We start from the raw sequence: 21,908 nt of genomic DNA on the forward strand, positions 1-21,908 counted from the left end.
TAGCGTAAACACATTATTATCGATTGAGATGTCAAACACAACTCAAAATAGAACTAACGCAATAGAGGACATTGGAAAATAAATTCTAAGTGCAGAAATGGGCGACCACGGCGTTCGAAAGCAAACAAAAGTAGTTTTTTCCTCGTGATTGAGTAGAGGGAGGATGATCTCGCCGAGGGAGTTTCACTGGGGAAGCTTGTTGAGTTTGCAGTGCATGTAATCCTTGAACTTCTTGGCCTTGTATTTCGGGGGATTCTCCGGGCAGAGCAGCTGAGGCAGAGGCCCGACCACCCACTCTTCCGGCGGCTCCAAGAACACCGGCCACGACATTCTCGCCTTCTCCTTGTTCACCGTGCTCCTGTGCAGTACTGACTTGTAGAGTCCATTGCTCAGGATCTACAACAGCCACACAAATGACCCGAATAAGAGAAAACTCGAGTTACCGATGGCATAAGTAACTATTAAAGAAAGCCCTAATTTTTCATCCCTAGGAGGCTTGAACCCGAGGTGAAAAATTACGACTTTACATTTCGAAATCGACTCGAATTTATTATAAATATCCAGATTCAGATCATTTGTCTACTCCCTGTGCGATTAAGAGGTGCAAAATGCACTAGCGATGTTTAATCTTGAAGTGAGGCCACATGGGCCGGCATCGTGCGGACGCTTTAGTGAGTTGTGGGCCTTCAAAGACAAAAGGTATCCGGTTTCATACATAAAGAGTGACAGGAAAATCATGCGATTTGCATCACCTCATGTCGACATCATACGCCCGGCGTAAGGAAAGGAAACCTAAAGTTAAAGCGGATGCGACAGATCCAATCGGCGAAGTTTTACGATACAATAACGCTAGGTGCACCTACATCAACATTGGCTCGGCATCGCCATCTATGAAATTCGGTGTTCAAAACACAAACAACTCAGTTGAATTTGATGTACGGTTGATCTGACAATTAATGGCATTCCCTTGAGGCTATTAATGACCGCAGATCGGTTTCTAGGGAGAGAGGGGGAGAGACCTCAATCTGGTCGCCGATGTGGATGATGAGGGCGTTGGGGATGTACTTGGCGTCAATCCAGCGGCCGTCCTTGAGGACCTGGAGGCCCGGGACGTCGTTGGGCACAAGGATGGTGAGCGTGGACAGGTCGGTGTGGGCGGCCACCCCCAGGGCGAGGTCGGGGCGGGGGCAGGGCGGGTAGTAGTTGATCTTGAGGTTGTAATGAAGCTCTTCCCCGCCGACCGCCTCCTTCATGGCGGTCTCCTCCAGGCCAAGCCCCAGGGAGAGGCAGCGGAACAGCTTGTCCGCCACCTCCCTCATGCACTTGGTATACTCCTCATTCACCTCCCTGCATGCACAGGTTACTTATTCCTCACGCCATGCAATAAAAGCAGCTCCTGTTGTAAACAGCGAACGCACCTGTAGTTTGGGGGGTTCGTGGGCCAGAAGCGGTAGTTGATGGTGGAAGGAGGCCAGACCTTGTGGAAGAGGTGGTCGTTCCACGTCCGCTTGCCGTTGACGTCCTTGGAGACCCGGGTGCCGTAGCCCTCGACGGACTGGGACCCGGGGGGCTTGGCGTAGGCCTCCTTCTCCTCGGGGGGGAGGTCGAAGAAGTGCTTCCCGGCCGCCTGCAGGCGGGAGATGAGCTCCGCGGGGATCCCGTGGTTCACCACCTGGAAGATCCCCCACTCCTCGCTGGCGTCGGCGATGGCCCGCACCACGGACTCGCGGTCGGGCAGGCTCAGGTCGACGGTGGGGATGTCGGGGGCCGGGCCCTTGTGGGTGGTGATGGCGGGGCGCTCCAGCTCCGGCCGGATGAAGTCGGCGGGGATGGTCTCCCCCTTCATAAGCGCGGACGCCACCGCCTGCACTCTCTCCACCTCCATGAAACCGTCAATTACGTTTAACAGACGTTCACACAAACAAACACAGAGCAGCTCCTCCTCCTCTATTTATGGAAAACTCTGAAGAGGCCGGAAGGGGGGCGGTTCACGAGGAAGGACAGTGTTAATCTCGTGAATGGGGGGGTGGGGGGGGCGAATACGGGAGCTCTACGTTACTTACCCGCCTTGGTAAGAAAAACAAGAGTTTCATTTACATTGGGAGTTATATAATGGTGGAAAGGAGAGGGGCGGGGTTGGTTACGAATGGAATGCAGTGGACGTGGACGCGTCTGCATCGCTGCTTAGCGCTACCAACTTGCCCCCCCTCCCTCCCCGCCCAGTGCCCCTAAAACCCAAACCATCCAATCCCCCTATCGATTTTTGCTGTGATTTTTGTGGAAATGCTCTGATAAGTGACAACCTCCACGATGCCCCAAACCCTACCACACTCGCCATTTCATTTCCTCCACGTCCTTTTTGCTTCCACCCCCCTTGATAAAACGGTGTGGCCGCGTCGTCTTGTCTTTTTGTGAAATTGCAAAATTCAGGAACCGTACAGCATATCATTAGAAGTTTTGAGTCGAGAAAAAGAAACGGCAAGCTATATGCTAAAGTGATGTAACATATGAACGCCAAGCTTGTGTTTTTCATCATTTCGACACCCAGTGCAACTCTCGACCTTCTTCTATGTTGTCCGACTCGTCTCGGACTAACAGTTCATGCGCTACACGCGTCGGCGAATGATTCGCGACACCGTACGCCACGAGTCGACATAGCTCGTCACATTGCTTCTTCTTTCTTTTTTTTCATCTGGTCGAATTGTCACATCACTTGATATGCCAATTTTTTGTAGAGCCCTTTTTCTTATTTGCATAGGTTTTGCATCTTCAATACACTTTAGGGTTTCCTGTGATAAAGAAAGAAACCATCGCAAATGAGTGTCTTGTCGAATTAATTAGAGAGGGGAAATCTTCAAATTCATTAATGCCGTCAAAATGAAGAAAGGTTAAGACTCCATTCGTTTCGTGCAAAAAATGTGCCATACCTCTTACAAAAGTGAACGAATCAAAAAAGCTTGCATCATTCACGAATACATTTAGAAACATAAATTATTATTGATATAAAAATATTTTCCGAATCATTCATTTTCTCCTAAACAAACAAAATCTAAAGTCAGCGAAATGACCTGGCTCACTTGGGAAACGCTCCCGCTGCGGAACGACTTCCCGGTGGCCATTAAATGATGGATACGCATGGCGCACCGCATTCGGTCACTTTTGTCCAATCCCTTTTAATGGGATTTGAGAGCAGTTTCAGTGGGGGTGCGACAAACATGGGCACTCTTCTTCATTCTTAAATACTATTTACTTACTATTTTGACAAGGTTTGGCCATGGAACTGACGTAGGAATGATGCCATCCACACATCTACGGATTTGGCAATTCGGCTTGAGGAGGCTGTTTGGCGTTAGCCTTTACGCTCTCTTCCATTCGACCTTGCCATAAAATGGGCTAAAAAGCAGTTGTGCTAAAGACCACAAAAATAAAATAAATGGAGAGTACTGAGATGGGCCCTGATCGATTCTGCGACTTTTGGTCAAGTCCAGGTTTGCAATTTGAGTTCTTTTGATGCGGTTTTTGGTCAAATCAAGCCCAAGCCTGTTTAACGTTATGGGCCCATTCTTTGGCCCGCTCACCTAAGATTTGGGCTTCGGCTCCTCATCCAACATTTGGGCTTCGCAGGCCCAGTTAAGATGTTTCGTTTGTTTTACTGGCTCGTCGTGTACATCATTCCATTAAGAGACATGACAGTGATCTTACACGATTATGTCACATCGTTAATTGATTACTTGATTACGAGAGATTTTCAAAATCACATTTTAGGAAATTTTAAATAGGGGCTTGACGTTGGATCGTCTCATCAAAGTGAATTTTGCCTTAAATAAATGTATGTAGTATGGCAATATAAAGTGCGTTTAGTTTGGCTTTAAGCACATGCCTTTGAAAAAAAACGTCTTTGGAATTAAGGAATTTTTCAAAATGCAAATAATATTTTGTTAAGTGTATTTTAAAAACACCTTGGGAAACAATTTTTGGCATAAATGTCGTTTGGTAAAAACTACACTCTGTAAATGACCTTTGCTAATTTCTTTTTTTTAAATCTCAAGCTATTTACCAGCTTAGTTGCTATCGGCGAGCCAAATCGGCCGATGGCAGCTAGATCTAGCTGCCGGGTAGCCTCATGTGAGATCACCCGACCTTAGGCTAGGTAGTTTGAGGTCACGTGACCTCAAGCAAGAGTGGTGGTGGCTTGCCGGCCGCTCATCGACAGCTGAGGTAAAGATAGGGTTTTCAAGGACATTTTCGGATATTAAAAGTTGAGCGAGGGCAAATTTGGAAGAAAAAAAAGTCTATTTGCATTTCGGAAAATGCAACATTCCATAATACCTCCGGACTTGCCTTAGGCTAAAGTCTTTTTGAAAATGCAATTGCATTTCCTCAAAAAATCTCAAACACCATTTGTATTTGCCAAGGGACTTTAGGGTCCTAAAATCCTTTGTAAATGCTGAACCAAACACACCCATAGAGTGAACCTTATCTCAAATAAATAAAGGCCCAGACTCCCCGGCCTAGCTTAAACGTGTGACTCATGTACTTATTCCAGCGGCAGCATCAGCGAACCAAGAACAATAGATACGATCGAAACGAAGAAACTACGTCACTGATGTTAGGATGAAAATTACCCTAAGAAGAATCTCGAAGAACCCTAGCTTCAATTCGGGGCTTCTTTAAATTGGGTTAAAGTTTGAACAAAATTGCCTTTGATGTTGCCATCTTACCGTCGAAACAAACGTGTGCAAGCCCGCCGGCAAAGATTTGACCGCCCGATGAATTCGGGTCCCTATTTGAGACTAAGTTGATTATTCTGAAGACTTATTTGAAACAAGATCCAGCACGGACTTTATTTTGAGAAAATGTCCCCATCTTAAGTCCGAGACTAAGCTAGTCATTTCATGCCCTTATTCGAGCTAACATTTACCCTGGGCCTTTTTTTTTTTGAAGAAAATAACTTTACTTTAAAGTCCTTGTTTGAGATTAAATTACTTATTTTAAAATAAGATCCATTCCAAACCCTTTTTCTGTGTGGAGAAGACGATATTAATTTCACGGTTCTTATTTGAAATTCTCCCTTGTATGCAAAATCGTAACGGGAGAAAGGGAGAAAGAATGGGGGTTATTCTGGCTTTTTTGTTTGTCTCCTCCTTCGCTTCTCGTCTCCTCCGGTTTTGTCGAGTTTTTGGGGTCGTCAATGGTGTGTGAGTCGGTCCAAAGGAACAACATTCGACATGCATAAATAAAACAACAACAACAACAACGACGACGACGAAGAAAAGTCGGAGAAAAGCAGGGAGCAGAAGAAGCCGCCTCCTCTCCTGTCCACTCTTCTCAATCGCCCCCCTTCACATCTCGGTATCAGTGTCGTCTTTCTTCTTCGTTCGAGCTCGGGCTCCTCTTGGGTCGGGTTTCCTTCCGGTCGCTAGGGTTTTCGGAGGGTTCCTTCCATCGATTGATACGCGTTTGGGAGTGTTTAGTAGAGCCAGCGAAAGATGCAGCAGCCTCCGCAGATGATCTCCGTCTTGCCTTCCTTTCCGCCCACCAACATCACCACCGAGCAGATTCAAAAGGTACCGTCTTTGCTTTCCCCCTCTTCCTCCCCCCCAATCCAATCGAATCGCCTCCTTCTTTGTTGCTTGGGGTAAGAACGGAACGGACCGTCGTTTGCTCCTTCTTGCTCTCTCTCTCTCTCTCTCTCTCTCTCTCTCTCTCTCTCTCTCTCTCTCTCTCTCGTCTTCACTTGTGTTCACAGTCTTGCGTGAAGTGACGACCCTCTTGGAATGGCTTTGTTAGTTTAGTTCGAGACGTCATGGGTGTAGCTTGAATGAACAATTAGCACTTTGGGAAACTCCTAGGGGGGCCGAAACTTGCAAATGAAACCCTTTTGAGGTTAGTGGATTGGATGCTTACAAATGTCTTTCGTAATTTAAGTCTGGGACCATTAAAATGCGAGGTGAATAGCTCGGACGTGCTTAGAATGGCTGGATTCCTTCTCTTCGTGCGAGGCTAAGCCAATCTAGATTCTAGCTTCGTCACTCGATGTGATTTACGCTAGGTTCTTTAGATACCACATTTCTTAGTGTTCTGTGATCTATCGCCAGACCATCGGTTACTAGATCGATTCCTTTCTACATAGTGAACTGTTGGGGGAATGGGGAGCAATCGGTCTAGTGCTAACTAGGGATTTTCATTCTTCTAAACAGAGAAGTGGATTTTAATACACCCATCTAGTATTAAAGCTTTTTATTCTTTTTCAACTAGTAATTTAGTAAACTATGTAAGATGGTAATCGATGGCAAGTTTGCTTAGCCAATAGCAAATCCTTCTTGCGTGAGTCCTCACTTCCTATGTCTGCCAATCTACATGCCGCATGTGAACTGATGATATTCACATATCATAGTTTCTAGCTATGGATCAGAGACATGAAGTATGCATGAAGATTGAACTGTATTGTATCAATGGATGGCAAAGCTTGTGCAACTAAGTTGTTGCGTTACAAGGGTGGAAAAACTCATCCCAAAAAGCTAGCTTGCCCCAATCCCTTATATGCTCCAAAATATCTTCTTAGCTCCCCGACTTGGGACTTTGTCTACATCATAAGTGTTGTACATGGGTTTTTCAAATACCATCGTTGGCAAAGATATTGACACCCAATAGTAGTGTAAGCCACTTTTGTGTTTGGATGTATAGACCTATCACCTATGCAAAGAACTCAATTTACTCATGGTCATGGATATATGCCCATATGTCTAGACTCCTACATAGTATTATCATACTTATGATATTATGGTAAGTCATAATGTGTGATTTTTTAATAGACTTTTACAACGATTAGCTGAGTAAATGCTGAATTTTGTTTCTCTCTCTGTGTGTATGTCCTGCATGTGGTTTCAGCTATGTGTGGTTTCATGATTCTTCATCAGCTTTCTTCTTTTCTGTGATTCTGTTGCATGATGATAGGTCCTATAGTATCATGAATAATCAGTAACATTGTATGTGGCCTGTAGAGGTTTGTTTTCCTCGCAGGTTTGGCACGTGTGAAGGAGAATCAATAGTATTAGTAGTATATGATAAATAGTACATGCAATGTACATAATTAATGGGTATACTATGTAGTGAAATCCTATTGTCATGGTACTTAATATCGTCCTATGCAAGGTAATATAGAGAAGATGGAGAATTAGCTATCATCTGTACAGATTTATACCAGATAATGGCTAGTAGACCTCATTTAAGTTAGACAGACAGCATTATACATGGTCACTTGATCAGAATCTGAGTCTCTACTTTCGCATCATTCAGTACTGTTGATATCGTGATCTATATACTGACTTTCTAGATCATCTTATGTTTGTCTTGGGCATAATTGTAGTATCTCGATGAAAACAAGAAGTTAATTCTAGCTATATTGGACAATCAAAATCTTGGCAAACTCGCTGAGTGTGCCCAGTAAGTCTCTCTCTCTCTCTCTCTCTCTCTCTCTGTCTCTCTCTCTCTCTCTCTCATATGTGTATGTAAGGGGGGAGTTGGTAAAAATAGAAGGAAAGAGGGTAAAGGTCTAGGTTGTGCGCACACACATATGCATGCTGTTGGGTAGGTGGCTCAGGACCGATTTATGCACGTGAATGTGTGAGCTTTTCTTCAGTCTCGGTTTGTTTGTTAGGAAGTACACCGAGTTGTATGTGCAGCTGGCTGATCAGGATTCATTCTGTAAGTGTGCTTTGGCTGGATGGGTATATGCATGTGCCTGTATGATAGCCTTGTTCGTATTCTTGGGCATCATCGGTGGACTCAATGTAGCTTGATGATTCAGGTACCAAGCTCAGTTGCAAAAGAATTTGATGTATTTAGCTGCAATTGCTGATGCCCAGCCACAGGCACCACCAATGCCTCCCCAGGTAGTTATTTATCTTGTCAATTTGCTTAATGATTATCTTTTCCCTGCTTATATGCTTACCAAATGGCATTTACAGATGGCTGCTCATCCAGTGATGCAACAAGGTGGATATTTCATGCAACATCCTCAGGCAGCTGCTGCTGCTGCTGCTATGGCTCAGCAGCCAGGTCTTTTTCCTTCGAAGGTGCCATTGCAATTCGGTAGCCCCCATCAGTTGCAAGACCCGCAGCAGCAGTTACACCAGCAACATCAGCAGGCCTTCCAGGGTCAAATGGGCATGAGACCGGTGGGGCCCAGCAATGGCCTTCATTCCATGAACACGGAGACTACTTTGGGAGGTGTAAGCACTGGAGGACCGCATCCATCCTCAGGTCCAAGTGACGCACGTGGAGGAAGCAAGCAAGATGCTTCTGACACAACTGGTGCTGGTGGTCAGGGCAACACAGCAGCTGGGCATCAGGGTGGCGATGGAGAATCATCACTCATGAAGGGTTCTGAGGAGGCAAAGTGATAGGCTCTTTGGGTGCTTGCATGAGCGACTAGTGGCTGTTGATAGTAGATTTATCGGAACCTAGTGTTGCTATTTGATCTTCTTTAGTACATTAGACATGAGAATTTTCCCTTTTTTTATACTTTTGATCCGAGAACTAGAGTTAGGGGTTTTGTGTTGCAAGAGATTGGTCGTGCAATGTCTCTGCTACTTTAGTGCAGCGAAGTTTTGTCATGACAGTGATGGGAAGCCCGTGCCTGGCCACTGTTCCTGCTGTTCTTGGGGACTGAATGGATTGTGATGTTGAGGATATCGATATCGATGTCGATGTTAGATCATAGACAAGCCGAGTAGTATCTGCCCGATGAGAGATGAGCAGTCTCTTCTGCAGTTTTTGATTGTAGCACTGTAATTTACATGTCTTGTGCTCATCTTCTGCCTGTGGGAGGGCTCCTCGGATAGAGCAGTGCCTTGTGTCTGTAGCTTTCGGTGCTCTAGCGATGGCTGTTGGAGGGTTCTCCCTCTTCGTGATAATTGAGGTCTGAGAAGCCCTCAAAGCCGCAAAAAGATGGGAGTTCCGGAAGCAACTTTTAAGCTGCCTCTCAACAGCCAAGTATGTGTTATAGCTATGTTTCGCAAGGCGATGCGGAGTTGTTGCTGCGCTACCTAGATCGCGATAAAATCTTTACCGTGTAGGATCGGGTCGAAGTCGTAGGGGGATCGCGTGTTGGATCAAGGACTTAAGTTGCTGTGCTGGTCCTCACTTTCTGGGGCTGGAAGAAGGCCCAGTAACTTACTTTTGACAGCATCCTACTGAAACGAGGAAAGAAAGTACCTTGTTCTTTATATATGGTTCATACTAAACATCACTGGCAAAAGAAAAAAAGAGAATGAACAAAAAAGCAAGTGTGAGGTTGGGATAAATATGAGAATCAGAAGCTTTGAGTTGTGTTCACTGAAGATCTAAACGAACGCCCGACGTTTGTGATTTGGACCATTTTAGCTGCTTTTGTATTTACTAGGAATTTGACTAGAATCGAAAGAGTTCAATTCCGACCAACAAAAAGAAAAAAGGAAAGAGAATTAAATAAATGGTGCCACGTGGGGTGTGGGCGCTAACTTTCACAGCCGACAAAAGAGATGGGTGATCGGCTGTTGCCGTGTCCGAGAAGTTAAATTCAATCTAAAATGTTTTAAGACAGCATCGCCTCAACAGACTAGACTACTGCTGGTCTGGTTTGGTTCCTACCTGTTTAATCTTTCATATTTTTTTTGTCACTCCTCCGTCGCCTTCGCCGTGGGAGTCGGTACCACCTGGTCTCCGCCGCCGCCGTCGCCGGCCGTGCGACTCCCTCCATTCCGCGACTCTGACCGTGACCGTGACCGTGACCGTGACCGTGACCGTCAAAGAATCGTCTCGCGATTGCCATCTTCACCGCCGTTCCACGTCGCGTCGGAGCGAACGCCTCGAAACTTGCTGAAAAGTTCCACTGGCTGGCATCGTGTGACACTCTGCTTTTGTCTCAGATCTTTCTCATTCCTAGTTCTGCCTCTCTTGCTGCACATCCCAAGGCAAACTCCTCTTCTAGTTCTGCACGTTCGACGGATTGCCCGCTCTTTTCATGATTTCTTCAGAATGCTGATCAGCTTCTCGCGTGTTTTGCATTTTTGTCTACATAATTACTCCTGCTCAGCTACTTCATCTGATTTTTCCTTTGAATTACTCTTGTTGTTATGCGTGCAGTGATGCAACATCTTGTACTCCTTTGGATCTGATCTGCTCTGAGAATTCCCTGCCTGGCGAGTAAGTTGGAGATACTCATCGAACTCTCGCTTTTAGTGCCCCCAAAAATCGACAGGAATGGCAGCTGACCTCGTCAACGCGGCGACGAGCGATAAATTGGACGAGGTGGATTGGACCAAGAACATTCAGATCTGCGAACTAGTGTCGCGCGATCAGAGGTATATCTGCTGAGTGCTTTGGCTTTTCTCACCGATAATACGATGTAGTGTCGGTTGCTGCATTGTGTTTCGGTTATCAATAAGAATGCCAGTTGTTTCTTGTTAATTTGAGTAACATGACTTTGCTCCTCATGCACGCAGGGCTGCGAAAGATGCCATTAAAGCAATCAAAAAAAGGTTGGGAGGTAAAAGCCCAAATTCGCAGCTGCATGCAATTATGGTAAGGACAGATGTTTTTGAAAGATTCTTACTTGATTCATTATGGGTAACCGCTAGTCTCTCCACATCTCTCTCGATGCGCACTGGTGATTCACCACAGTTCTAATTGTGCAGCTATTGGAGATGCTGATGAACAACATTGGTGAATATATTCATAAGCAAGTGATTGAATCAGGAATTCTTCCCATTCTTGTAAAGATAGTGAAGACAAAGGTCTGAATCTCAATGATCGAGTAAAATCGCATCCCTTTGTCGTATAGTTTCACTGCTATTATTTACTTCATATAAGTTACCCTGCAGACTGATTTCCCCATACAAGAGAGGGTATTTAATCTGCTAGATGCAACACAATCCTCCCTTGGTGGCGCTTCGGGGAACTTCCCTCAATATTTTTCTGCATATCAGGAATTGATGGTCAGTATGATCTTGAACATTGTTCGCCTCCTGGACTCTTTTCTTCCAAATTTGTTTTACGCAATACATATCTGGACCAACTTGGAACTCAGTAGTAATGAAACTGCTTGACATTTGGTTTTGATTTCACTGCCGATTCAGGTCTATAGAAAACTGTCTCATCTCCGACATGGTAATGGATCATACTATTACCCCCTTTAAAAGACTGGGTGCAATATATTGAAGCATCTAGGTTGTAGAAGATGGAGCCTACAATCTAAAACATGAAATTTAACTGAACCATCTTGCGGCACTGACCCCTCACCTTAAAACAGACCTGTTTTGCTCGAATGTCTCAAGTGATGCTCACAAGTCTACTTTTTATGGGAAGTAGTTATAGTAGCATTTTGCTATCTCTCTGTCCCAAATTCAGATCCTAATAGTCTTTTGCACAATCTATTAATGTATGAATGTTGCGGCAACAACATTCAGACCTTGCAGTATAACGTTGCTTTCGTGTCAAAGTCATCTTGCTCAAGGTGCTTATTTAGATTTTTAATGGAGAGATGGGACATAACAGCCTGTAACTTTGTCGTCAAAATTAATCAATTGTATAGCGTTATGATGTTCATGAGGTCGCAATGATTAGATATGAACTGTCTTTGTTCTCTACATGCTCAAGCTCTTGGATTAGTTGGCCAATGAAAACTAGTCAGAATAATAGCAGGTTCAACGCTGTGTCAAAGTTCTCACACTTCCAGTTATATTTCCTTGATTCTTTCTTATAGGTTCCACTCCCTAAAGCTATTTTTATTTCCCCATTATCATCCTATTCCTGCTCACATTTACTCTGTTTTTGAGATTCTCTCTAATTGTACTTCCTTGTCCCTTTTCTTGTTCCCTATTTCCATTATTTTGCTGTAGCTACTCCTACTAATTTCTCTGAAGAGATCTTGCTACAATGCGTGTTTGTTGTGCTTTACTGTTGATAAGTGATAAGATATTGGTAGTGTTAGCTACAAGGTTTTATCAAATAGATTATTTAACTGTTTAACTAATGCACTTCCATATTTTTCACAAGATCTGTTGCCTTCTTTTTGTGGAAAAATCAGAGCTTAGGAGTACAGTTTCCTCAACAGCATCAATCTGCACCTTCCGATCCATCTGTCATACAAGTGAAAGGGAGTTCACCATCAGCCTCCACTTCACAAGCAGAGAAGAATATTATGTCTAGTCGGGAAGAGGCCTCTGCCAGAGGTAATAGACTTCCGCATCAACCAGAAGTACAGTGCATTCCTGAATCAAGGTATTTATTTACTGGAAAAAGGAAAGGTTCTTTATAACCTGCTTATGCATCTCTTTGATTAATGGACCTCTTTTATAGGTATTAAAATCATGAAAACTGTTCTGGCAAATTGTACAGACAAGAGTTTTTACCTGATTGGTGTAGTCAGAGTGGCAATACTGCTTAGTTTAAATGAATGAAATCAGTAACTTATTAATGTAGTCTTTGCACCCTATTATAAGGCTTTCTTTCCTAGGTGAATTGGTTGGTCAGGAGCTTTAAATCTCTCGTGAACCCCAGTAGTGGGATAACCAGTGGCTGGACCCTCTCATCAGCCTCAGACTCTCTGTCTGTCTTTCAGAAAGTAGATTGCTGAACGTTCCTGGCTACTCTCTCTCTCTCTCTCTCTCTCTGCGCGTGCGCCTTTGACTATTACTTTCCTTGCAGTCTAGTCCTTGTAGAACCTCCAAACCCCTAGTTCTGATAAATCAAAATTGTTCTGCTCTATGGACAAATCAACCTGATAAACTAATAAGCCAAGCATAGTTATGACTTGTTGGAAGATTTTTTATTGCCATGCTTGCTGAGAGATATGTCTTGGCTTTTTCAAAAGATGGTTATGACTCATAAAATACATACCATTTGGCAGATAATATGCACATAAAGATATAAATGGTTTATGAAGGAGAAATTTCCTCTTGCTTAGATCATGTGATCTGATAGTTTTTGTCTTCCCTATACAGTATTATTCAAAAGGCTAGGAATGCATTGGAGGTTTTGAAAGAGGTCATGAATACAGTTGATGGTCAACAGACTCAACACCCTCTGGTAAGTCAGTCTCATATCTAAATCTTTGATTGACCTCCTTTTGTTTAATTTGAAAATGCTCTTACTTTAGCACGGTGATCAGTTCATGAAACCATGTATATTGGGTATAAAATTTTTTTTAAGAATCTCCAATAAACCCTACTAGATAAGGAAGTTTGACTATCTTTATGAGGCATGAGTTCGTACTCTAGCATTTAAAGTTTTCAACACTGTAGATTTTATTTTTCCTTGACTAGTAAAGTGCAAGCTAACTTATATTTCCACAATTCGATTGCTCTTGCCTAATTTTTAGTCTGGTCACAAGCAGTGAGAATGCCAAAATAAATAGTAACTGGAATTCTTTTGATTTTCTCTAGCTGGCGCATGGCCATGCATGTATGGCGAATGACAATTTTGGAAAGTTGAGAGGTAAATGTGATATTATGTGTGACATGGCAGTGGATCGCACTTTTACCCCCTTTAAAAGGCTGTGCCAGCATACAGAAAATGTCCTTCCACTAGTTAGGGTAATAACTTGTAGTCTGACACTATGTGTACTACATCAAGGCATTAGAGGGTTCTCACTTCGGAAGTAAATTAATGAAGAAGTTGGAATTTTTATGAAAAAATTTAAAATTGTGTAAGACCTGCTTCCTCTTCCTGCTTAATTTCTTGAAAGGATACAGTCATGGAAAGTCTATATCCAAATGTTTCTGCGGAACTATTGAATAGCAATTTCTGACTTTGACTGAATGTCTTGTTCCTTTAGGGTGCAAAGGATGAATTCACGCTTGATCTTGTGGAGCAATGCTCTTTCCAGAAACAACGAGTAATGCATCTTGTTTTAACATCTAGGTGAGGCCTTATTCCTCCAAATCTATATTTTCGCTTTAGTGACCAAAGTAGCTAATTTACTGAAAGTGTCAACATTTACTTTCTGCTTTCTATTGGTGGTGTTGCCTGCATTTTTCTAATGTACTATTGGCTCAAAAGTTATTGTCCGGATGCAAGGGCAACAGCTCAGTTGTTGGATTAATCTGACTAAGTGTGTGCCACCTTCACTAAGGAAGAGTGAATTTTGCAACGAATGTAATTTGATAAGAGGAGGGGTATCAGGCAAAGCAAGATGAGTTTTCTATCCATTTAGACGCCACTGATTGGGATTGTCAGAAAAAGTGTTCGCTGTAGCCTTTGTCTGAGTTGCAGCCCGTGTCTCTGGCGAAAGATGCATAATAAGAATGTAAACATGTTAAAAATATCTTCTAAGGAAATCTGGAGTCTCCTGCAGCTAACTTTACATATTGTTTTAAATAAATGACAAGCTTGGTCACATTGTCATCCATTTGATGTAGTCCTTAGGTGTGACATATGGGTGGCAAAAGGGGATATCAGTACTGCCCAATGATAATGATCTTTAAAGTCAAGTCATGTGATGTCTTATGATTTTTATCTTCCACAAGCATTTACTCTAAGCCCATGTTCTGCTTCAAGGATTTGAAAACTGCAACACACACACTTCCTGGATGATCCTTTGTTTTCATGTCTATCTTGTCCAGGGATGAAAAAGTAGTTTCTCAAGCAATTGAATTGAATGAACAACTCCAGAAGGTACTTGAAAGACACGATGCCCTTCTTTCTGCTAGAACTGGAACAACTGTACATTGTACTGATTGTAAACCGGAGGAGGAAGAAGAAGCTCGACAGCTTGTCCGAAGGTTTGTCCATGTCTCTGGCTGGCTTGAAAAGTAACTCCTATCTGTTTCAAATGATGCATACACAAACTAAACTATTTAACAACCGGGCGGTTTACTTCAAGTTGGTCATGTTGTGTGGAGATAGAATGAACATTATAAATAGTTTGGAGTTAAAATATTGTTGGGCTTCCTGATTGAGCAAAATTGATCCAGAGTTCAAAAATATGGCAGGATACGGAGAGGAAAAGCTTGTGCGAGGCCTGAAAACGAAGAGAACTCCAAGCATAGGCACACTCTAGAGTTGTCAGAATCATCCAATTCAGGTACATATTTTTCAAAAGATCTCTGGCCTTCTTTTGTCGAATAACTCAAGGGTATAGAAGTTTCCTCAGCAGCACCCATCTGTACCATCAGATCAATCTACTGTACGAGGAATTGTGTACGAAACGTCAAATCCTACTAGAAAAGCAGATAAGAATAATGTGTCTGATCAGGAGGTAGCGTTTGCCAGTGGGAATGGACTTTCTCAGCAACCAGAAGTACAGTGCATTCCTGAATCAAGGTGACCATTCACTTTAAAGAGGAATTTTTTTTTGTTAGCCTACTTATGTATTCTTTTTATTACTGGATCTTGTCATGGGCATTGGGTTTAGGATATTTTATGCTAGCGAATTATGCACACTAAAATACATGTTGCTCTCAGACTAAAAAAAAGTAGGGGTGGGTTAAATGAGATTAACCAGTAACTCATTCAAGAAGTCTTTGGACCCTCAGCGTCCTTTTTGCCATGGTAAAGTTTAGCGGTTTAGGAGCATTGAGTCCGAACTATCCATGTCATTCACAATCCTCTACTGCCAAGTGCCAACAAGCTGCCCTTGGCTAGATCCCATCCTCAGTATTAGATTCTCTTTTCTTCCCCCTCTGGCAATATAGACTCCGAAAAAAATCTCTCTCTCTCTCTCTCTCTCTCTCCAGGTAAGTGTGCAGCCATATACTAGTCATTGCAGAACCTTAGGACACCTAACTCGTGATAATAAAACATTATCAAGCTCTCTGGGTATATCTATCCGGAAATAGTCATGTTAATACAGAAACATTGTGTTGGAAAATTGAGCGACAAAACATAGTGAAAAGTTAGACACCCATCATCAACTGAGAATGATAATGATTTGTTGAAAGATTTCTGGAAATATTGGCATTTTTACCTGCCAGCTCGTGGGTTTCACCTATTAATGTAAAGATTTATGTACCATATGGGAGGAGGGGATGTGCATATGATTTCATGGCAGTGAAAAAGAGACTTTGTAGCATACTTATATTGTATTTGTCCTGACAACAAATCTTTAACAGTTTTTCATTCTTTTTTGTTGTTTTTTTTTTAATACAGTATCATTCAGAAAGCTAGGAATGCATTGGAAGTTTTGAGAGAGGTCCTTGATAATGTTGATGGTCAACAAACTCAACATCCTATGGTAAGTCTGACTATATTTAAGTTTTTTGGTGTAATTTCGCATTGTCTTTGCAATCTTTAACCAAGCTTAATCAGTGAAGGTCAATCGATGGCGCATCTCACTTTCTTCATAAGTACTCTGCAATCCCTACTAGTCAAGGAAGTATGAGTATCCTCATTAGGAATGAGTTCATACTGTCTTTTTGGAAGTTCTTGTTGCCATTTTTATTGTGGAAGAATATTAGTGGTGTATCACCAGTTAGTTTTGCTAAAGTACCTAAGGTTAGTGAGTAAGTTTTGGTATTTAAAAATAAGGCAGCTGGGGATTTGGCTAAAAAGTAAGACTCTCCCTCCATCCTCTATTAATAAAACCTCCTATGTACTCTTGACTGCTTATGTTGCTTTTGTAGGGCGCCAAGGATGAGTTCACCCTTGATCTTGTTGAGCAGTGCTCTTTCCAAAAACAACAAGTGATGCATGTTGTTATAACATCTCGGTGAGGTCTCCTTTCTGCCTCAATTTGTATTTTGCTTCTCTTATTCTAGTAGCTAATAGTCGCAGTTAGGGTCTTTTCCCGCTTTCTGCAGCTTTGTTTTGCCAGCATTCCTCCGGTTCCATTGTTAACGACTATAACCACATATTGGTTGGATTTATCTGAGATTGCTCGAATCACTTTCACTGAAATAACTATTGCACTGATTTCTATATCACTAATAAGCCTAAATACAGTCTCCAATTATTGATATAGAACTTTATAGATATAGCACATTCCTCTTGTGTGGAGCACGGGCCTCAATGTTGTACCACTAAAATATTAGATAAAGGTGTAATATTTAATCGTTCTAACTAACTTTAAAACACTGTCTGGTGAAGTGATCCGCTCCCTTTTTATGTCCATCTCCTTCAGGGATGAAAAAACAGTTTCTCAGGCAATTGAACTGAACGAGCAACTTCAGAATCTACTTGACAGATATGATGTGCTATTTTCTGGTAGAACTGGGATGGCTGCAATTAATGTAGATTGTGAAGCGGATGAGGAAGAAGAGCCTCAACAACTTGTCCGAAGGTTTGTTATTTCTTTGGCTGGTACCTTACTTGAAAAATTACTCGTCTCTGCGTGTACTATGTGGTAGGTAGACCGAGCATCCTGGATCTTGGTCGGTTTGGTTTGAGGAGTCGGATCTGTCACGGGAGATAACCTTATCAGATTGTCAACTTTATGCTGCCCAAATAATCTTTTTGACTTCCTTGTTTAAATGAATTCATCCAGTCTAACACAACATATGGCAGGATACGAAAAGGAAAAACTTGTGTGAGACCTGAAGATGAAGAGAGCTCTATGAGGAGCCACACTTTAGACTCGTTAGAACAATCAAATTCAAGACAAGTAAATCACCCGCTCAAACAGCCAGTGTGCACTGAGTCATCTGAGTCCAATGGGCAGCTTTTGCCCATCGCAATTCCGCCTCCGCCTGCAAAACATGTTGAGAGAGAAAATTTTTTCAAGGAAAACAAGTTGGCCGGCTCTGCTGTGGCTGGCCACGTGAGGTTTCTGTCATTACAGAACGTTGATGGCAGCAGCTCTCACAGTGGGAACAGTAACTCGAGTGACCAAAGTTAAATGGTATCATGCTGTGCTTCGGTAGTCTCGCTTATAGCTGTATTCTAGTAGTTGGTTTTTTTTACTACTCCACCAATGGGTATTGTGAAAGAAGAGAACTGCTGCGACATGATCGTATAGAGAGCATTCAGGTTTTCACAGAGCTATTCGACTGAATATATGATTATTCACTTTCAACTACTGTATAGCGTTTGCCTCGAATACTGGAGGAATGAGAATTCTGATTTTTCTTCCTCTTTTTCCTTCTTAGTTTCTTTTCCTCAAATGGGTGATCTTGAACTTGATATGAATAAAACGGAAAATATCAACGGAAGAAACATGACAGAGTGCTTTATTAATCACGGTCCCATTGTTTTTTTCTTTATCAGTAAAGTGAAGATGAAAGAGGAGAGAGGTGTGTGTTCGAGTGGCTTCTGCAAGAAGCCCACTTATATCACAGTCCCAAACTTGAGGATATATATAGCTTATTCTATTGAACTCTTATGTCTGTTTAAGTTGACTGCTTTTAGGGCATTTAACCTTATTTTATTCGACATACTATTGTGGGGAAAAGTGCCAAAAAAGTCCTAAATCTTTTGCATTGGTGCCAATTTAGTCCTAAACTTTTTTTTGATGTTAATTTAGTCATAAACTTTTTTTTGGTGCCAATTCAGTCCTAAACCTTTTAAATTAGTGCCAATTCAGTCCTAAATCTTTTGTTTTTGTGCCAATTTAGTCATTTCGGCCAATTTTGACCGGAATTTGCCAACGTGGATGCCTGTCGGCCGGTCACCCGCGCCGACGTGGCGCTGACGTGGACAACTTAAATAATATTTTAATATTTTTTGAATTTTTATTTTTTTTCACTTTTTTTTGTTGGTCTCTCCCCCTTCCTCTGGCCCGTCGCCGATCCGGAGACTGGCTAGAGGCCAGAGGCCGGCGAGCTCGACCTCGCCGACCACTGGCGAGGCTCGCCCTCACCGGCCACTGGCGAAGGCGGCCTCGCCAGGCGTGGGCGAGCCTCGCCTTGGTCGGACGAGGCCTGACCTCGCCGGATCTGGCGAGGTCGGGCCTCGCCCGACCATGGCGAGGGCTCAACCTCGCCAGATTCGGCGAGGTCGGGCCTCGCCCGACCATGGCGAGGTCGAGCCCTCGCCCGACCAAGGCGAGGCTCGCCCTCGCCGGCCTCTGGCTTCTGGCCGGTCGCCGGACCGGCGACCGGCTAGAGGAAGGGGGAGAGACCAACAAAAAAAAAAGTGGAAAAAAAAGGGAAAAAAATAAAAATTCAAAAAATATTAAAATATTATTTAAGTTGTCCACGTCAGCGCCACGTCGGCGCCGGTGACTGGCCGGCAGGCGTCCACGTCGGTAAATTCAGATCAAAATTGGCCGGAATGACTAAATTGGCACAAAAACAAAAGGTTTAGGACTGAATTGGCACAAATTTAAAAGGTTTAGGACTGAATTGGCACCAAAAAAAGGTTTAGGACTAAATTAGTATCAATGTAAAAGGTTTAGGACTGAATTGGCACCAAAAAAAGGTTTAGGACTAAATTGGCACCAATGCAAAATGTTTATGACTGAATTAGCATCAAAAAAAGATTTAGGACTAAATTGGCACAAATGCAAAAGGTTTAGGACTTTTTTGGCACTTATTGTGCGAGAATACGCATCAGTTCCAAAATTAAGTATTTTTCTCTTTTACTTATTCATTTTTCCTTTTGTCTTTTGGTTAGCCTCGCAATGACTTTTCTCGGTCTGTGGAAAGGTCAGAGTTTGGCTTGTTGACCATTCCACTGGACTTCTCAATTGTTTGGCAGACTGCCACGGATGCCTTCCGCTCATCCTCTCCTCTCACTCAAGGCAATACCAACATCTGCCCCTCCCTCCCTCCCTGACAAGAAGAAAATGCAAGAAACCATAGCACTGTATGCAGCCCCTGCTTTACACCACATGGTGTCCATGGTGGAGCTTGGGAAGCTGATTCTGCATTATCACCCACAATTCACCCTCACAGTTCTGGTTGCAGCGATGCCAGCAACGGCCAGCGCTACCACCTCCTACATCGATCGAATCTATAATGAGACCAATCTTCCTATATCCTTCTTCCATCTCCCTCCTGTCCATTTACCAGTCCGTCAACCAAGTGGATATCGCTTTCGAATTTATGAGGCTCAACATCCCGGGTGTTCGGGATGCCCTCCAAAACATCTCTGCCGACTGCGCAGTTCGCGCACTTATAACTTCAGCCTTCCACATCCCACATCATTTTCTTCAAATTCCTACTTATTTTTACTTCACATCTTGTGTTTCTGTTCTATCTTTTTTCTTGCAGTTGCCTGCCATCCACAACCAGACAAGCAAGAGCTTTGGAGCCTTGGAGGACACCGTCTTGCACTTACCGGGCCTTCCTACCATAAGAGCCTCTCTCCTACCTGAACCATTACTTGATCGCAATGCTTCCACCTATCATCACTTCCTTGATTCTGCTCGATCTTTGCCCAAATTTCAGGGGCTTATAGTTAACACCTTTAACTTGCTTGAGCCAGATGCAATCAAGGCTGTTGCAGATGGTGTTTATGTTCCAGACGGCACGACTCCACCTCTCTATTGTATTGGGCCACTCATAGCAGACGAAAAAGATCGCACTATTGGCCGTGTTGCTTCGCCAGATGTATCAACAGTGCCTGTCAATGAATGTTTGTGCTGGCTAGACTTGCAGCCAAGCAGAAGTGTTGTCTTCTTGTGTTTTGGCAGTCGGGGTGCATTCGATAGTGCACAAGTGAAGGAGATTGCTCTTGGGTTGGAGAGAAGCGAGCAACGGTTCTTGTGGGTGGTGAGAAATCCACCACCAAGTATTGCAACCGAGCCAGATTTAGACCACCTTCTGCCTCAAGGGTTCTTGGAAAGGACCCAGGACAAGGGTCTAGTAATAAAGTCTTGGGCACCACAAGCTGCCATACTTAAGCATGAATCAGTGGGGGGATTCGTGACTCATTGCGGGTGGAACTCGGTGTTAGAAGCAGTGAGTTCTGGGGTTCCGATGGTGGCTTGGCCATTGTATGCAGAGCAGCGCATGAACAGCGCGGTCCTTGTGGAGAAAATGAAGCTGGCGGTGCCGATCAGCGAGTCCATATGGTCATATGAAAAAGGAAAAGAGGGGGAATTCATGGTTAGTGCAGAGGAAGTGGAGAAAAGGGTAAGGCAGTTGATAATGGAGGTGAATATGAGAGAGAGGAGCGCCGAGACGAAGGAGAGAGGCATCGCGGCTTGGACCGAGGGCGGTTCCTCCTCCTTAGCATTGTCCCAAATGGTGGGTTCATGGAACCAAGGCTGACTACTGCTTTAAAGTGTAAGGGTTGCTCCTTGAGAGAGAATGATATTTTCTGCTTCATCTCTTGAGGATGACTGATTCCTAATCGTGGTATTGCCGTAGGATGAATGAATAAATGCTGTCGAAGTTTGCATTCCGAGAAGTCGATCGCATTACCTTTTTGCTGCTTGATGTGTTGGCTTGCCGCGATCTGCTGCACTTTGTTAGATCCTCTCGTGTTTAAGCACGCCGACCTTTCTGTTAGCCTTGATGTTGGGCTTGGAAGAGAATCAACCCAACCTAAAGCAAAAGTACTGTTACGTAGGGTTTTGGCTTATTCTTTTCAGATGTGAGAGAGAGAGAGAGAGAGAGAGTTTTTGATACCAGATTGAGTTTGCGAATTAAGATGGCTGGGATTTTGCCCCAAAACAAGTTCGCAAATTTAGGATTCAAGCCATCGATTTTGAGCTAATTTGTGGAGTTCGAGCAAATCGTGAAGCTTGATCAGCATTTCGAGCTCGTAAATTAAGGTTTCAAATCGTGGATTTTGAAGCGAATTGAGCAAATACTCAAATTATAATTGGAGCAAAGCAATGAAATTTTCACTAAGCTAACCTGTCAATGTCATGTCATGTCATGTCATGGTCGTTAGTGATGCGGGAGCATTGGGTTGATGTTAATAATGCAAGAGAGTTGTCGATTTAGTGGGCAAGTTGTCGATTGACTATGTAAATGTTGATTTACAAATTTGTTGTCGATCATGAGACTACTAATTGACTATTTAGCAATCGGAGGCTATTT

The 21,908-nt window shown here is 43.3% G+C and overlaps 4 protein-coding genes across 6 annotated transcripts; 3 read left to right on the forward strand and 1 right to left on the reverse strand.

Moving 5' to 3' along the window:
• Positions 1 to 2,041, reverse strand: LOC115689663 (flavonol synthase/flavanone 3-hydroxylase). The gene is made up of 3 exons (XM_030615791.2): positions 1,419 to 2,041; positions 1,020 to 1,347; positions 1 to 396 (listed from the first exon to the last, which is right to left on the reverse strand). Exons 1-3 carry the CDS (start codon positions 1,883 to 1,885, stop codon positions 184 to 186), a joined length of 1,008 nt encoding a protein of 335 aa, XP_030471651.1. The 5' UTR covers positions 1,886 to 2,041; the 3' UTR covers positions 1 to 183.
• A 3,118-nt stretch (positions 2,042 to 5,159) lies between these two features.
• Positions 5,160 to 8,694, forward strand: LOC115689690 (GRF1-interacting factor 3). The gene is made up of 4 exons (XM_030615830.2): positions 5,160 to 5,567; positions 7,370 to 7,446; positions 7,811 to 7,895; positions 7,971 to 8,694. The coding sequence occupies exons 1-4, from the start codon at positions 5,490 to 5,492 to the stop codon at positions 8,403 to 8,405; spliced, it is 675 nt and encodes a 224-aa protein (XP_030471690.2). The 5' UTR covers positions 5,160 to 5,489; the 3' UTR covers positions 8,406 to 8,694.
• An 888-nt stretch (positions 8,695 to 9,582) lies between these two features.
• On the forward strand, positions 9,583 to 18,049 carry LOC115689689 (TOM1-like protein 5). Of its 3 annotated transcripts, none has more exons than XM_056312587.1 (15): positions 9,583 to 9,956; positions 10,129 to 10,346; positions 10,488 to 10,566; positions 10,680 to 10,778; positions 10,866 to 10,979; positions 12,071 to 12,264; positions 12,987 to 13,071; positions 13,820 to 13,905; positions 14,607 to 14,765; positions 14,958 to 15,067; positions 15,159 to 15,306; positions 16,132 to 16,216; positions 16,605 to 16,690; positions 17,102 to 17,260; positions 17,485 to 18,049. In XM_056312587.1, exons 2-15 carry the CDS (start codon positions 10,246 to 10,248, stop codon positions 17,813 to 17,815), a joined length of 1,836 nt encoding a protein of 611 aa, XP_056168562.1. In that variant the 5' UTR covers positions 9,583 to 9,956; positions 10,129 to 10,245; the 3' UTR covers positions 17,816 to 18,049. The 3 variants fall into 3 exon arrangements, with proteins under 3 accessions (XP_056168562.1, XP_056168563.1, XP_056168564.1); XM_056312588.1 differs by having other exon boundaries at positions 9,583 to 9,886; XM_056312589.1 differs by having other exon boundaries at positions 9,584 to 9,956; positions 14,976 to 15,067.
• Positions 18,050 to 19,680: 1,631 nt separating this feature from the next.
• LOC115689670 (UDP-glycosyltransferase 88F3-like) lies at positions 19,681 to 21,710 on the forward strand. Its single transcript, XM_056312102.1, has one exon. The coding sequence runs from the start codon at positions 19,875 to 19,877 to the stop codon at positions 21,129 to 21,131; it is 1,257 nt and encodes a 418-aa protein (XP_056168077.1). The 5' UTR covers positions 19,681 to 19,874; the 3' UTR covers positions 21,132 to 21,710.
• Positions 21,711 to 21,908: the final 198 nt, after the last annotated feature.

Source organism: Syzygium oleosum, unplaced genomic scaffold, assembly GCF_021117445.2.
Source record: "Syzygium oleosum isolate NSW1041296 unplaced genomic scaffold, Sole_v2.1 Sole_v2.06, whole genome shotgun sequence".
Lineage (NCBI taxonomy): Eukaryota > Viridiplantae > Streptophyta > Magnoliopsida > Myrtales > Myrtaceae > Syzygium > Syzygium oleosum.